Source organism: Gadus chalcogrammus, chromosome 7 (genome assembly GCF_026213295.1).
Source record: "Gadus chalcogrammus isolate NIFS_2021 chromosome 7, NIFS_Gcha_1.0, whole genome shotgun sequence".
Classification (NCBI taxonomy): Eukaryota; Metazoa; Chordata; class Actinopteri; order Gadiformes; family Gadidae; genus Gadus; species Gadus chalcogrammus.
Genome location: NC_079418.1, coordinates 1156770 through 1171885, shown reverse-complemented (window position 1 = coordinate 1171885; position 15116 = coordinate 1156770). Strand labels below are relative to the sequence as shown.

The 15116-nt window shown below is 43.8% G+C and overlaps 2 protein-coding genes across 9 annotated transcripts in view; one reads left to right on the top strand and one right to left on the bottom strand.

Moving 5' to 3' along the window:
• LOC130385356 (NACHT, LRR and PYD domains-containing protein 12-like) overlaps positions 1-15116 on the bottom strand; it is a 167379-nt gene that overhangs the window by 123937 nt on the left and 28326 nt on the right. The gene's annotated exons all lie outside the window — the stretch shown is intronic.
• Positions 708-4105, top strand: LOC130385364 (uncharacterized). Its single transcript, XM_056593853.1, has 5 exons — positions 708-959; positions 1055-1176; positions 1291-1519; positions 1776-1922; positions 2027-4105. Exons 1-5 carry the CDS (start codon positions 800-802, stop codon positions 2308-2310), a joined length of 942 nt encoding a protein of 313 aa, XP_056449828.1. The 5' UTR covers positions 708-799; the 3' UTR covers positions 2311-4105.

The following is a 15116-nucleotide window of genomic DNA, read 5'->3' as shown; positions in this document are numbered from 1 at the left end:
GTCTGTCTGTACGTTAACTGTCTGTCTGCAGGTTAACTGTCGGTCTGCAGGTTAACTGTTTGTCTGTATGTTGACTGTTTGTCCTCAGGTTATCTGTCTGTCTGTAGGTTAACTGTCTGTCTGTAGGTTAACTGTTTGTCTTCAGGTTAACTGTCCGTCTGTAGGTTAACTGTCTGTCTGTAGGTTAACTGTCTCTCCGTAGGTTAACTGTCTGTCTCTAGGTTAACTGTCTGTCTATAGGTTAACTGTCTGTTTGTCTGCAGGTTAACTGTCTGTCTGTAGGTTAACTCTCTATCTGTCTGCAGGTTAACTGTCGGTCTGCAGGTTAACTGTCTGTCTGTAGGTTAACTGTTTGTCTGTATGTTAACTGTTTGTCTTCAGGTTAACTGTCTGACTGTAGGTTAACTGTCTGTCTGTAGGTTAACTGTCTGTCTGTAGGTTAACTGTCTGTTTGTCTGCAGGTTAACTGTCTGTCTGTAGGTTAACTGTTTGCCTTCAGGTTAACTGTCTGTCTTCAGGTTAACTGTCTGTCTGTAGGTTAACTGCCTGTCTGTAGGTTAACTGTCTGTAGCCCTATGGGAATTTGGGGTATTTCAGTGTTTCCTCATTGTAATTTTATTTTGTTTATTTTACTCCGCTTAGACAGAAATGTTTATAATGCTTGTCTACTCTCATTGCAGTTGTATTTTTTTTTTGGGGGGGGGGGGGCAATTGAGTGATTGGTGGAAGGTGAAGTAGTCACTCATAACGTACACTGATTGTCATTACAAAGGTTACAGAGGCGACCAGTTCACCAGCCATGGAGACCCTGGGGTTTCGAAGGGGTCTGGACCGTTTGCTTCAGGCAGGAGTTAGAGTGGATGTCATCACTACAGACCGCTCTCCTTCTATCAGGAAGCTTATGAGAGAGACCTACTCTGACATCCAGCACCAGTTTGACCCTTGGCATGTTGCAAAAGGTAAGCTTTTTACTAAATGCAATCATTCTCTGTTGAAACCTCCCCCGCCCCCTCTTCTCTCTCATCCCTACCGTCATTGTCCTTTTATTTCTTAGGACTGAAGAAAAAGTTGACTGCGGCTGCAAACCACAAAAAAAACAACGATCTGCAGCCTTGGCTAAAGGCTATTACTAATCACCTGTGGTGGTCTTGCCAGTCATGCGGGGGTGATGCAGAGGCAAGTTCATTCAATGTTTTTTCTTGTTTTCTGTAATGATTTTTTCTTATTTTCTGGACTTGGGGTTTTTGGTATAATGTTTGTGTGTGTCCCTGAAAAACTGTGTTTTGGCAGGAGTTGAAACGCCGCTGGACGTCCGTTCTCCATCACATTTGTGGCATACATCGCTGGGAGGAAGACGGACAGGAGAGGACTTGCTACCACCGGGACCTCACTGAAGAGCAGCAGAGAAGGAAGAAATGGCTGCAAACCGACTCTGCTGCATTCCAGACACTGTCGGACCACGTACTGAACAAGAACCTGTTGAAAGACCTCAACCACATGACTCTCTTCCAACATACAGGTATGTCTGCTGCTACCAATTAGTTGAGCATTTACACAACTTAAAATATATTTTTGTAATGCTCTACTTAAAATAACATGCTGCCATGAGTGCTTTAGATATTAGCACATCTGCCATTGAGAGTTTCTACTGTGTAACCGTTTGCGATTTAATGAATAAAGGCATAGACTGTCCAACATCGTTATACAAACTATTTTTGAATATAAACATTCTGGATACCATTCACAAGGTAATAACCAACTAATATAAACTGCAGGAGCCCTGGAGGTGTACCACAGTGCAATGCTGAAGTACACTGAAAAGAGGCTTCACTTCGCCTACAGCTCTATGAAGGCACGCACCCTACTCTCTGTGATGGACAACAACGAGAATGTTGGCCGTCAACAAGCAACGACCAGTGATGGTAAGCATACACATAATAGATAACTGCAAAATTGTAAGCCTTCTTTAAAAAGTGCTTGCCGAGTCTCGGTTTGTTTATGTTGCTGTGCATTTTGTCTCCCTCAGGGACTCCGAGATACAATTTGGTTTTTCCCAAACAATCTAAAAGATGGGTTGCCAGGAAGAGGTACGAGCCAACCAGGCAGACATTCAGGAAGGATTTGGTGGAGCGGGTCCTGGAAAGGCGCATGGATCCTACTGTGAAGTTTGCAGATCCACATTTTTATATCCAGCAAGCAGCTACTATACCCGACAACATAGCCACCACTCCAAGACCGGACAAAGATCAAAGTATTGCAGAGCACGTCTCCCGTTTTAAAACGGAAAATGAAAGTCTAACTGGAGTTTAGTGTGGTGCTAAATACTGTCTGCAAACATTAGTAAAAAGACAAAAAGATCAACAGCAAAACATTTATTGAACCATATACGCGTACATTGTTGTTAAAATGTTACCGTAAACAATAGTAATGTCATCTGTAACCAAATGTATGTCTTCTTTTTGTGTTTGATATAAAGGATTTGTTGAAGTAGCAAATGTTTTCTAGTAGACTACAGTAGTGTTGTGTTCAAAACAATCTCAGAGCATCTTGTGCTTCCCTGAATCCAACATATTGTCCAGCGGCCGAAGGGTATTTGTTTCGGATGCTGGTCACTACACAGGATGGAAGAACACGTCGGTTTCCTCTTCCCAGCTGTGTTCCTTTCAACCCCCACTCAAGAACGATTCTGTAAGCCACCAATCGGTACTGCCTAAAACAAGAAGGAATACAAGTTAGCTTTTGGGAGCAGGCTCTTACGAAAGACAGCTAAACTATGGTAATAGCACACAAAGACAATGGCCCTACTGCTGTTTATGGTGGTAGACTGATTTGCTGAATTGATCAGGCTAAAAAGCCTACGGCCTATGTCTATATAGTAAAAAAATTGTCCAAGCAAGTCACGCTTGTGTATTTCATTTTTGCCTTTAGTCCTGGTAGGACCTTTTTAACCAGAGCAATATTGTAATTAAGAAACTTCTTAGTTAATAAAAAATAATAGCTGGCTAGATATTCTAAGCTTTCTCCATCAGCCACTCTTTAGACGGAGGCTGTGGTTGTAGGCCTGCATCAATGGTAAAGAGCCTAGCCTATAATAAAGCAGACTTGGAGTCCATGTATGAACATACCATGTATAATATTTGATTGATTGCACTTTAATAAATCAATTAAATTATTATATATGGTATGTTCATGCATGGCAAAGCACAATTACATTTTGTTTGGATTGCACACTTACAACATTGACAACTGGCCGTTGGGTCCAGCAGGTCTGGGTCTTCTTTTCCAATTTATTTTATCAAAGGAGAAGAATGTTTCCAGCACTCCTCGATTTAGAAGGGGTAGAAAGTCCTGGTGCTCCGTAATGCAGATTGCCCTGTCTCGGGGGGCGCTATGCCCAGACACATCGAGATCCTGAATGCTTGTGTCCAGCTCTTGCATCTGTGGGATGACTAAGTCCCACTCCCTGCAGCAAAAGCATTCGTCCCCTGTCGGCATTTGAATACATTTTCTGCACTGGCACCACCAGTCTCCCGTTGTTCTGTCCCGGTTCTCTACTGCAGCTCCAGCGGGGACGGTCTCTAAAGACGCTCTTTCTCGTTCTGCCCTTTGAGCATCCATCTCTCTCAGTTCTTCATCCGTGTATTCCGGCTCGTACATGTACGGTTCGTTGGATACAACATATTCCTCATTATCGTCATCAAAAGCAGATGCATCGCTAAGCCCTCCAAACGTGGCCATATCTTTTTAATTGAATACGCTAATTCCTTCGTTCACTGTACTCGGCGTTTGTAGCATTGACAGCGGCAGGTAAATAAACTAGAGCCGGTAACCTAGGTATCAGTCCGCCGCTGCCGTAACCTACTACCAGGAATATAACACTGCTGCTGAGACCCAGCAATTCCCTCAAAATGCAATGCAATGCAAGGTTGGTTTTATTTCTAACATTATTCTATAAACAGACATTTAAATCTATAGTCTGGTGTTATTATTGATTGACCTCGGGTGTACTGTGGAGTGGGTAAGACTGTTTTTAATAGCAGGCTAGCTTTTCCCGTTCACTTGCGCTAGCCTAGCACGAGAGAACTCCGCAACTAGAAGGACTGAATAAAATGTGTTAAACTGTCTCCAGTGATATAGAATACCAATGCTCACTTGGGAATCAGGCCCTATGTCCAAAATTCCGAACTACCCCTTTAAGGTCTCTCAGCTCCCCAGCAACGTTACAGGCCTGCATCTCTTCCCAAGACAACTGGTTGGGTACCCATTTATTTTAGGTAGTTAAATGCCGGCTTAGTTTAGGACTGAACCGTTTGAGTGTATACCAAGAAATTGAAACAGTATATATGTGTATGTGTGTGTCTAATTTTCAGTAAATAGTTCAAACGTATTTCTCTTGGATATTGTGTATGTCATTGCGTATTTTGATACTGATGTGTTGATAGAAAGTATTGGTTTACAAGTTTACAGTAGTCTCATTTAAAGGATACCGATTTATATAATATTTAATTTGTTGTTTATTACACTGGTAATGTGAGTAGCTATTTAATAAGGTTAAAATCGTGAGGTTCATGTAAAAGCTTAATTGAATTTAAGAAATTTGAATACCTTTAGTGAATTACTATTAGTGCATTAACTAACCTTAGCGAGAGAGATCTCTCGCCATTAGAAGAATTCGGGAGCGCACTCCACACTAAAAGCTAGACACGCTAGGGGGCGCTACATGTCTGTCTATAGGTGAACTGTCTGTTTGTCTGCAGGTTAACTGTCTGTCTGTAGGTTAACTCTCTGTCTGTATGGTAACTGTCTGTCTTCAGGTTAACTGTCTGTCTGTAGATTAACTGTCTGTCTGTAGGTTAACTGTTTGTCTGTATGTTAACTGTTTGTCTTCAGGTTAACTGTCTGTCTGTAGGTTAACTGTCTGTCTGTAGGTTAACTGTTTGTCTGTATTTTAACTGTTTGTCTTCAAGTTAACTGTCTGTCTGTAGGTTAACTGTCTGTCTGTCTGTCTGTCTGTCTGTCTGTCTGTCTGTCTGTCTGTCTGTCTGTCTGTCTGTCTGTCTGTCTGTCTGTTTGTTAACTGTCTGTCTGTCTGTCTGTCTGTCTGTAGGTTAACTGTCTGTCTGTTGCTTACCTGTCTGTCTGTAGTGTAAAGATAATAGTGAATATGACCTCTGGCTGCTGTGTGTGTGGTTGCTGCTCTAGAGGTATTATGGGATGCCCCCTGTGGTCAGGACTGCAGCGTCTGGACATGTGGGTGTGGTGGTAGTCATGGACACGTGTGTGTGTGTGCATGCATGCTTGTGTGTGCGCTCGCTCGTGGGTGCGCGTGTGTGTGTGTCTGTGTGTGTGTACATATATAATGTATGAACATACCTCCCGTCTGGTTGAAGCGCTTCTTAACAACCTCTACTGTGACTTGTCCCTCTGCTGGTTACCCAGCTCTCTACCAGTCTCCCTGTCCCAGTAGCCTGGCTCCTCTCTGGTCCCTGGTCCATCCAGGCCTGTTTGGGTACGGCTCTCTTACTGACGCTGTCATAGTGATCAGGTGCTGAAGGCGATAGCAGAAACCATCTTCACCAGCATCACCCAGAACAAGCCTCTCCGACCAGCAAGGCAGGCGATTGCTTTGATTTGAGCAGGAGAGGAGCCTCTGAGGAATACCTCAGAGAGTGGATCACTGTTGCCAGCCAGACAGACAGACAGACAGACAGACAGACAGACAGACAGACAGACAGACAGACAGACAGACAGACAGACAGACAGACAGACAGACAGACAGACAGACAGACAGACAGACAGACAGACAGACAGACAGACAGACAGGTTAATACTGTACATCACTTGAGACAGACAGACAGACAGACAGGTTAATACTGTACATCACTTGAGACAGACAGACAGACAGCCAGACAGGTTAATGTTGTACATCACTGTAGACAGACAGACAGACAGATAGAGAGACAGGTTAAAAAAAACCTCCCTCTTTCTTACCCCCCCTCCCTCATCTCTTTTGAATTTATCAAGTGTGGCCCTTTCTCTATTCATTAATGAATGCATTCCCATAAAACCATGGATAACTCTTACCATAATGGCTTCAAAGTGTTGGCTTCAGGCCACGCCACACCACGTAGGCCTCCTCTACTAGCTGTTAACCCTGTAGAAAGAAACACAACAAGCAATTTAGATCTGAGTTCAATAAAAGTTTACTTCAAAATATTACGAGGTATTCATCACATAGAGATTCTTGAAGAAGCAACCACAAGAGGCTCCCCTCCGACAGGGATGGCTCAAAAGGTAGCTCACCTGACTTCATTCATCAAGCCAGCTGCTCCAAACGACACGGTCCTAGATAAAATAAAAGATAACACTACGAAGTGGATGAACCAGAACCTGACTGCTCTAATGAACACTATGCTGGGATCCTACTGGATCTCAGCACTGGTTTAGGGCCTTTCAACAATGAGGCTTATGACAGAGCCCTCAGGCGGGCCCACCAGGCTACGGCAGGCGACTGACTTCATCCTCCATCACCACACTACACTCCCTGTTAACCACCTCGGCCCCCCCCCCCCCCGCCCACCCCCCCGCTACTCAAGGGGGAGTAGGGCGTCCCACCGCTCCCTACACCACCACAGGTCCCCCTAGCCCCTCTTAGACACCCCAACACACTCCCTTTACCGTTTAAACCTCCCGTTATCCCCTCTCTCCTGGCCCTCCCACCTCTTTCCCTTAACCTAACCCCAGGTTTTCCTCTCCCCTCTACTATCACACCTGGCCTTCAACCACCCAAACAACTAGAGGGACCCCCCCCACCACAACGCCTCCCAGCACCTAGACTACACCCACTGCTGGTCCTCCACCAACACCACCCAACGCCTCCCAGCACCTAGACTACACCCACTGCTGGTGGGTGTAGAAGTAATGACATCTCACAAATATTTATTTAATAAATTGTTTCAATTTATAATAATCCAAAATCCAGTGGCAAAACCCGTTGGCTTTTTGTCGAGGGAATCCAGGGCGACGCTCACTTCCGGGTTGGCCAACATACGTCATCCCTCCACCACTCTACTGTACAAACACATGTTCAAGTTGAATGAGAATAATAATAATAATAATAATTCTGCCATAGTATTTATTTAAGGGGGGGGGGGGATACAAGTCTTTTGGCCATTCGTAGTGTTGATCAGCAGAGAAATAATTTGTCCGCAAAGACGGTGACGTCGCTTAACAACGGAAGACGCTGGGGTAGACAAGTCACCGGACTACTACCCATGCAAGTGAACGGAGCGTTCCACGGCATTGAGAAGACCCGTGTAATAAAGGCCTATAATATTTCTGTTTAAGGCATAGATTTCTCCACATATTAGGCCAATAAACCAATGGTAAAATAAAAATAAAAACGCTCGATCAAAGGCCCGGCCCGAGTATAGTGGTGGGAAATATCGGCCCGACCCGGCCCGCGTCGGGCTCGGGCTCGGGCAGAGAATCTAAACACTGACTGGAACTACTTAGCAGGTGTCTGTAGGGCTATATCAGGAGTTAATGCACGCACTGCAGCCAATCAGAATCAGAGTATTCCACCAGACCATGGTCTAAACAATATTATTCACGAGTTATAAACAACCCCTACACATCAATATTAATGATAACCCTGTGTAAATTGCCATAAGTGAGAGACACAATTTCGCACGTTGAGCACACAGTTGTGTGACTCGTTTATTTAGTAAGAGAGAAACAGGAAATCAAAACGTGCTGAAGGTAAACAAATCCCGCATGGGCTGACGTCATGAGACGCTCGTAATCCTTAAAAGGGACAGCGATCCCTGAACCACCAAGACAGTAAACGACATGCCTAACACAATTGAAAGAACAACACATAACAAAATACTGTAGGTGAATTATGTTACACTCACTACAACCCATTAAATACGGTATGATTTCTAGATGTCATGGCAACGTCCGCTCGCGACACTGGACTTGCGATCGAGGCATCGACGCGGACGTTCATTCACATAGCCAAAAACAAGAGAATAGATGGCTAGATAAAATAAACATCAAGACATACAATTCTAAAAAAAACAGATGAAGCAGCTACCCTTTTTTCCTTCGCGGTTTGCCTACAGAGCAGCGCACCTGCATTTAATATATCCGTGCATTGTCACAATTTCTCAGTATCAAAGGTGAAAGTAGAAAAGGGTGGCCAAAAGCTGTCATATTGTTAGTTATCACAGACAATTTTAAGTAGAAACGGGTGGCCAAAAGCTGTCATTTGTTAGTTATCACAGACAATTTTCAACAATGAATGATCTGTACGGAGCTCCATAAGGGACATTAGGGAGAACGCTCCCGGACAGAACCTTAGTTTGGAAGTCATGCTTAGTGACACGACAAATAGCCTACTTCCAATTGAAATAGAAAATTTAGAAAATAGGCCTACGTGTCCCTGATCACGTTTCAATAGATTAAATAATGTGACAAGTGTCACGTATTTTCGTGAGACCATACCCGTACTTCCATGAGTATACTTAAAGGAAGTATACTATCCGCACTATCTACTACGTTATTTTTTCAGATGTGAGTGCTGTTCCAAATCGAGTACTCCGTGGTGCACTAACCGGAAATTACGATCACGACTGCCGCCGTGGCTCCTCCCCCGCAATAAACATCCCGCTTTGAACGGTGAACTCTTTACGCCTAGCAGCTATAAAAACTATAAAAACTACAAAATGACTCTATTAATGCAGGCTATGTGGAAAATGCTCCGACTTTGGCTCAGCCTGGCTCCGCCACTTCCGCTACGTAGCTAAGATGGCTGCCGTTGAGTACGGGGAGTGTCCTTCGATCCACACTTCAGGATTAGCCCGTTTTGAGTACGGCATCCGGGTCCTTGAAGTATACTTCTTTTCGCCGGATCTGAATTGGAACGTACTGCGTACTCAAATTTTGGCTATTAAGTACGGACAGTACGGGTATTGGAACACGGCACAGGTTTGAGCGTGTGCATGGGTTGAATTGCGTGTGTCTCACGCCGAATGCATGAGACATGAGAGCCCTGTACTTAAGTGACACAAACCAGCACCGCAAACGTTCTCTCCCGCTTGAGATGACGTCTTTCTTTATAGGTTCATGGGTCTGATTCGCCGATTTCACATGCTAATATCCCCGGAGATTCTCGGGCATCTTCGACAATTTGGCTATAGATTGTCTAATTACACGCTAAATAATATAATTATAGCCTAATTATATATATAGCCTATACATATATATAGACAATATATATAATTAGGCAATATATATATATATATACATATAGCATTTGTGGTTTTGGCATAAACATAACTAGGGTGCACTGTACTATCTGCGCACACCCTTTCTGAAGCCTCTCTCTCGCTCTCTCTCTCTCTCTGTCCCTCTCTCTCTCTCTTTCTCTCTCTCTCGTACCGTTTTGTGGAGCACGTTAATTGTCTTAGAACCCTCCCATTCAGAATGCATTGGTTTACATTTCGTTCTGTGTAGCACGCAAAAAGTCGGACTATCGTGCTCTGGAACACGCTTCAATAGATTAACGTTCGTGCGCAGGAGCACGCAATCGCGTGATACCGGGTTGCATGGTATGCAAGGACACTGTCCTTTGGACTTTTAATGACATCCTTGATCAAACTCTAAGTCTTGCAATATTGAACTCCCAGTGTATGGCACACTCAGAAAAAAAACTGTTTTGAGAGGACACCATGGTTAGAAAAACCATCCATACTGAATAGAAGACATTTCCATTATTGAACTCCCAGTGTATGGCGCACTCAGAAAAAAAACAGTGTTGGGGGGAGACCATGGTCAGTAAAACCATCCATACTGAATAGAGGACATTTCCACTGTAGCTGCAAGATGTTTACTAAAACACTGAAAATTGTGTTCCATGGAACTGGACATCAATTACACAATGGTGTTATTGTACACTTGAACTGACTAAAACAGAGTAACAATTTAAAATGACACTTGAATATGATCGGCTGGATCACATTTGATCCTGTTGTGAAATTCCCATCACATCTCTGCATTTTGTTCTATGTTAGTACACCTTAGAAAAGTTACGCTGTCTGCATTTGTAAATTACTTGCCAAAAATTCAGCTAGAGAAAATATATTTTGCGGAAGAATTGTTATTTACGAATAGTTCACTACATTTTCCTGTGCCCTCGTTCAATAAAACTATGCCAGGTGTACATGGTGATGCTTTGTGTTGTGACCTACTTCTTTCCTTAGCCATTGTAAAACAATGGGACAGCCGTATTCAACCTTACCTCACAAGCAGAGCTGCCTGATGTCATATTACAGGACTGGACTTCTGGTCTTTCTCTGGTCTCTGTAGAATACAGGAAAGAATATGAAGAAGGCCAGGGAGGGTGGGGTTGTGCATCACTCTAGAAGCAACCACACTGTCGCTGGTTCACATTCTTTATAGACACAATATGTTTATATGGCCACCATAACTAATTTAAAAAACATCTCAGTAAACATGGCCATATGTGGCATAAATGTTTCTCAATCATCTATAGCACACCATTGACAACTAGATAAAACATTTAGTCCAACAGTCACTGACCTTCAATACAGACTGTGGGTGGCATGATTTGGGCTTGAAAACGGTATTTTCAAGTTACAAGCAGTGCTTGTAACAGTAGGGGGAATCTACAAAAAAATTAAGATAAGCTTGCTGTCATCATCTGGGAGAGAGACACGATTGACTAAAAACCAGATTGAAGACCACCAAGATGTGACTTCTCACCAAGCAGTGACTTCTGTTTTTTGGTTATGATTGTTGGCACTAACAAGCGATAGCTGCGCGCCTCCTATTTGCAACGGAATTTGTTTAAGATATAAAAACATTTAATTTAACACACAAGAACTAAAACAGATATTTTCGTTTTAAATAAATATTTGGAAACGAAAAATGTTAGCCGAACATGTTCTCCCCAGTGTGCCTCTCTGGCATTGAGCGGGTCTACAGGATCGCACTCTGCACAACCCAGTCAGTAAAAAAGTGAACGGTCTCGGTTCCGTAGGCATACGCCTCCGTAGTCAACGCTGTCCAAGTATCGGTGGTGATGGCAACTTTCTCCGTTATGGACAGGATCTCACGGAGCGAGGCTGCTGCTTCGCTGTACATCTTCTCCAGCCGCACAGTCATAGTTTGGCGACATGGAACTGTAATCTGCCTTGAGAAATGCGATCAGATCGCAGAAGTCCCGTCGCTGGCATAGGCTAACGTATTTAAAATAGCATGCATATGCATTAGTTATATTCTTAATTTAATTTACAGAGCAATCCCTGCAACGTTTTTAGCTTAACTATAGAAGAGACTAGGAGGATGAGTGTGTGTCTGATGGCGGGGGGGGCATCACGATGGTGGCTCTCCATCGTGATGTCAGCCAACTGTCCTCATATACCGGAGGGTCCTCGTAACTCTTTGAAATGTCTTGAAATCTGTCCTTATATACCCCAAAACAAACACACACACACAAACACACACACACACACACACACACACACACACACACACACACACACACACACACACACACACACACACACACACACACACACACACACACACACACACACACACAGATTTATTTGACTTTTGTAGGAAAGTCAGCACTAAAGCATCTAGGACCACCACTCGACTCGGAGACGAGGTGACGGCTGTCGGGTCCCACTGACCGTCCTTAGCGTCCTTACACTCACCCTCACCCTATCCCTAACCCTAACCCTAACCCTAACCCTAACACTAACCCCTCCCCCTCTCCTAACCATAACCTCTGACCCCTCCACACCCCTAACCCTAACCTTAACCCCTCCCCCTCTCCTAATCATAACCTCTAACCCCTCCACAAACCTAACCGTAACCTTAACCCCTCCTCCTCTCCTAACCATAACCTCTGACCCCTCCACACACCTAACCCTAACCTTAACCCCTCCCCCTCTCCTAACCATAAACTCTGACCCATCCACACACCTCACCCTAACCCACAGATTCCCCTCACTACCATCCTACCCTTCGGCACCACCTTCTCCCATAGAACCCTCTCCCTACACCACAGCATCAACTCTCACTTCACCACCGTACAAGAACAACATGCACCACTACAACAACACAAAATCATTTCTGCGTACAGAAAAAACAAAAACCTCAAAGATCTCCTGGTCACCTCCACCTTCTCCCGCAAAGCCACACAACCACCACCGTCTATCACACACTACTTCAAACCACACAACTCCATCACCAACCCACATAGCCACACCACTCTACCCATCCTCCAACCCCAAGCATTGATTCCCCCAACACAGTCTACATCATCACATGCACACACCGCCACAAACACACCATTGGAGAAACGAAACATAGCATGATCATCCGACTTAAACAGCAACTCCTCGACATCAAACACCAGCCCCTACAAACCACTCTGGTTCAACATTTCACACAACAACCCGTTACCCACCTCACCATCGCTGGGTTAGAATCAGACCCCAGATGGACCACCCAACAACGCAAACACATTGAATACCAAAGGATCACCCGGTTACATACACTCACACCCACAGGCCTGAAGGAAAAAACCTGAACCATAACACACATTCACCACAACCAGCATACACCCTTCACCTATTACACATATACTACACCCACTACAGCCACCCACATACATTCATCATTTACCATCCATTACACTTTCATCACTTACTATCCACATAACATTTACCCTACACCTATTACACATTCATCATACAGCCACTACACATTCATTATTCATAACACACCTATTACACATTCATCATACTCCCACTACACATTCATTATTCATAATACACTAAGTACACATTCATTACGCTTGCATTACACCCACCACGCACATTATTCACTCATTACACTTAATACACCCACATTACAACCACCACCTATTACGCATTTATTACACATCCAGGGGTTGACACTAAGGTTTCAAAAGCACTTGCCCATCGGGCAAGTACAGGTCAGGTTCAACTTATAATCAGAATCGTGAACGGGCCTCTTTTTGCCAGGCACCCGGCCTGGTTTTGGGGGGGCTCAGAAAAATCATCCTAGCTCAGACTGAAGCTGAATGTTAGCTTCCACACATCTTGTGTTTAAAAAATAACAAACTTCTCTTTCTTTACTTATTTATCGAGCGGTCACATCGTGCCATGAAGTGATTTCAGTCCACCGTTCCAACCTATTAAAGCTATCGCCAAGTTATATGTAGACCTGCATGATTTTATGCAAATGTACATAACTAAATGTCAGAGGTAGTAGCAAAGATATGTCTTTTTTAACTTTCAAGTTTCTTGTAGCTCTAACTGAATAATCACAATTGCGTTTCTAGTAGGGTTGTCAGTCACGATACTGGATTTCTAACTTCAACACTATTCCTGGAAAAAGATCGATATTCTATACCATTTTTGATATCAGGGGAAAAGTTTTTTTCAGGAAAGAACATACCCAAAGTAAATAGATTATATCTCCACAACTGCAAGGGCGATAATGTAATCTTTGGGCCAAAAGAAAGATTGTTGTGCAAGTGAAATATTCAATGGGGATAATACTTGGTTAAAGTGAATAAAGCCATGGAACACAGCATAAGTGGAAGATAACATTTCCATCAGTTGGTCATTATCAGTTGGGAGCGCTGTCTTACTATGAGACACAAATAAAGGTAGATATCTTACAATTTTGACACTTGACACCTCTATATAAAGTTCAGGGCAATCGAATGCACCAAGCCAAACACTCGCAAATAAATATATGGCCACTAGATTGCGCTGAAGAATATGTTTTCTGATTGAAGGCAATTTACCTATTTCCTAAGAAACCTTCTCTTACTCATTGATTGAAAACAGCATGTTAAGTTGCAAAATTTGGCCCAGATACTGGATAATCTGTTTATGGTGGTTTTATTCGATCAGAATCAACTTTGTGGACAAAAATCACAAAGGTAATACTTCATTTTTGGTTGTTAAAAGAAAAGGGGACGTTTCTACTTAATTTGTTATTTGCAAGTTTTAGTCACAGAATGATATGGTTTGGACTGTTGGAATAAGTGGAGGGTCAGCTTTCATGTAATATACAGTAGTTTGTGAGGGTCCAATTTCGTGAAAAAGATCGCTATTGCTGTGTGCATGTGCACAGTTATGAAACCCAAAACCGTGTTCTTGACTTTCCTTGATAATTTGCCTCAATCCAAAGTACTTCCAAACTGCACTCCTCCATCACTACTCCATTAGCTTCTACCTAAACCGTTTGCGGAGGTGCTGCACTTGAGATGCTAGCTGTGTTGGCTAACCTTTAGCGAATCAATGCCAGGGACCGCACAGCGAGTGAGTGACAGAAGGCGGGGCTATATTCGCACTGAAGCGATGCGTGACTGTTAACTCGCTTTCCGAGAGAAGAGAAGACAGCGCGCTGATCAATTGCAAATACTTATATTTTGTGTGGTTTTGAGGAACAAAAGGTTGTTCTGCAGTTTCTAAAAACATTTGAATAAATAGCTTTTATATTAACATCCACCCAAAATCCACTTGCCCGTTCGGGCAACCAGAAAAAATCTCAACTTGCCCAAACATTTTTTTTACTTGCCCCGGGCAAGCGGGCAACCCTGCACATCCTTCTTTCACTTCACATCCGTTCATCATGTGTGTGTGTGTGTGTGTGTGTACGTGTATAATGTGTTTGTGTGTGTGTGTGTGTGTGTGTGTGTGTGTGTGTGTGTGTGTGTGTGTGTGTGTGTGTGTGTAGTGTACCACATGAAGGTGGACGGCTGGGTGAAAGTGTGTAAGGAGGACGTCTCAGAGTTGATCCACAGATACAGGAAGGACGGGCTCTGACCTCTGACCGCCCATCTGGAGCCCCATATGACCCAACTTGAGGACGGGCTCTGACCTCTGACCTCCCACCTGGAGCCCCATGTGACCCGGCCAGAGGACGGGCTCTGACCTCGGACCTCTGACCTCCCACCTGGAGCCCCATGTGTCCCGGCCAGAGGACGGGCTCCTGATCAACTCTCATCATCAACGCTGGGACTCCTGTGAGCTCATTAC

Excerpts from the sequence above, each read along its gene's own strand:
- LOC130385364 (XM_056593853.1), top strand. The coding sequence starts at position 800 with ATGGAGACCCTGGGGTTTCGAAGGGGTCTGGACCGTTTGCTTCAGGCA. Across the intron at positions 1,177-1,290 it reads CATGCGGGGGTGATGCAGAG|GAGTTGAAACGCCGCTGGAC; the intron begins GCAAGTTCATTC and ends GTGTTTTGGCAG. Across the intron at positions 1,923-2,026 it reads ACAAGCAACGACCAGTGATG|GGACTCCGAGATACAATTTG; the intron begins GTAAGCATACAC and ends TGTCTCCCTCAG.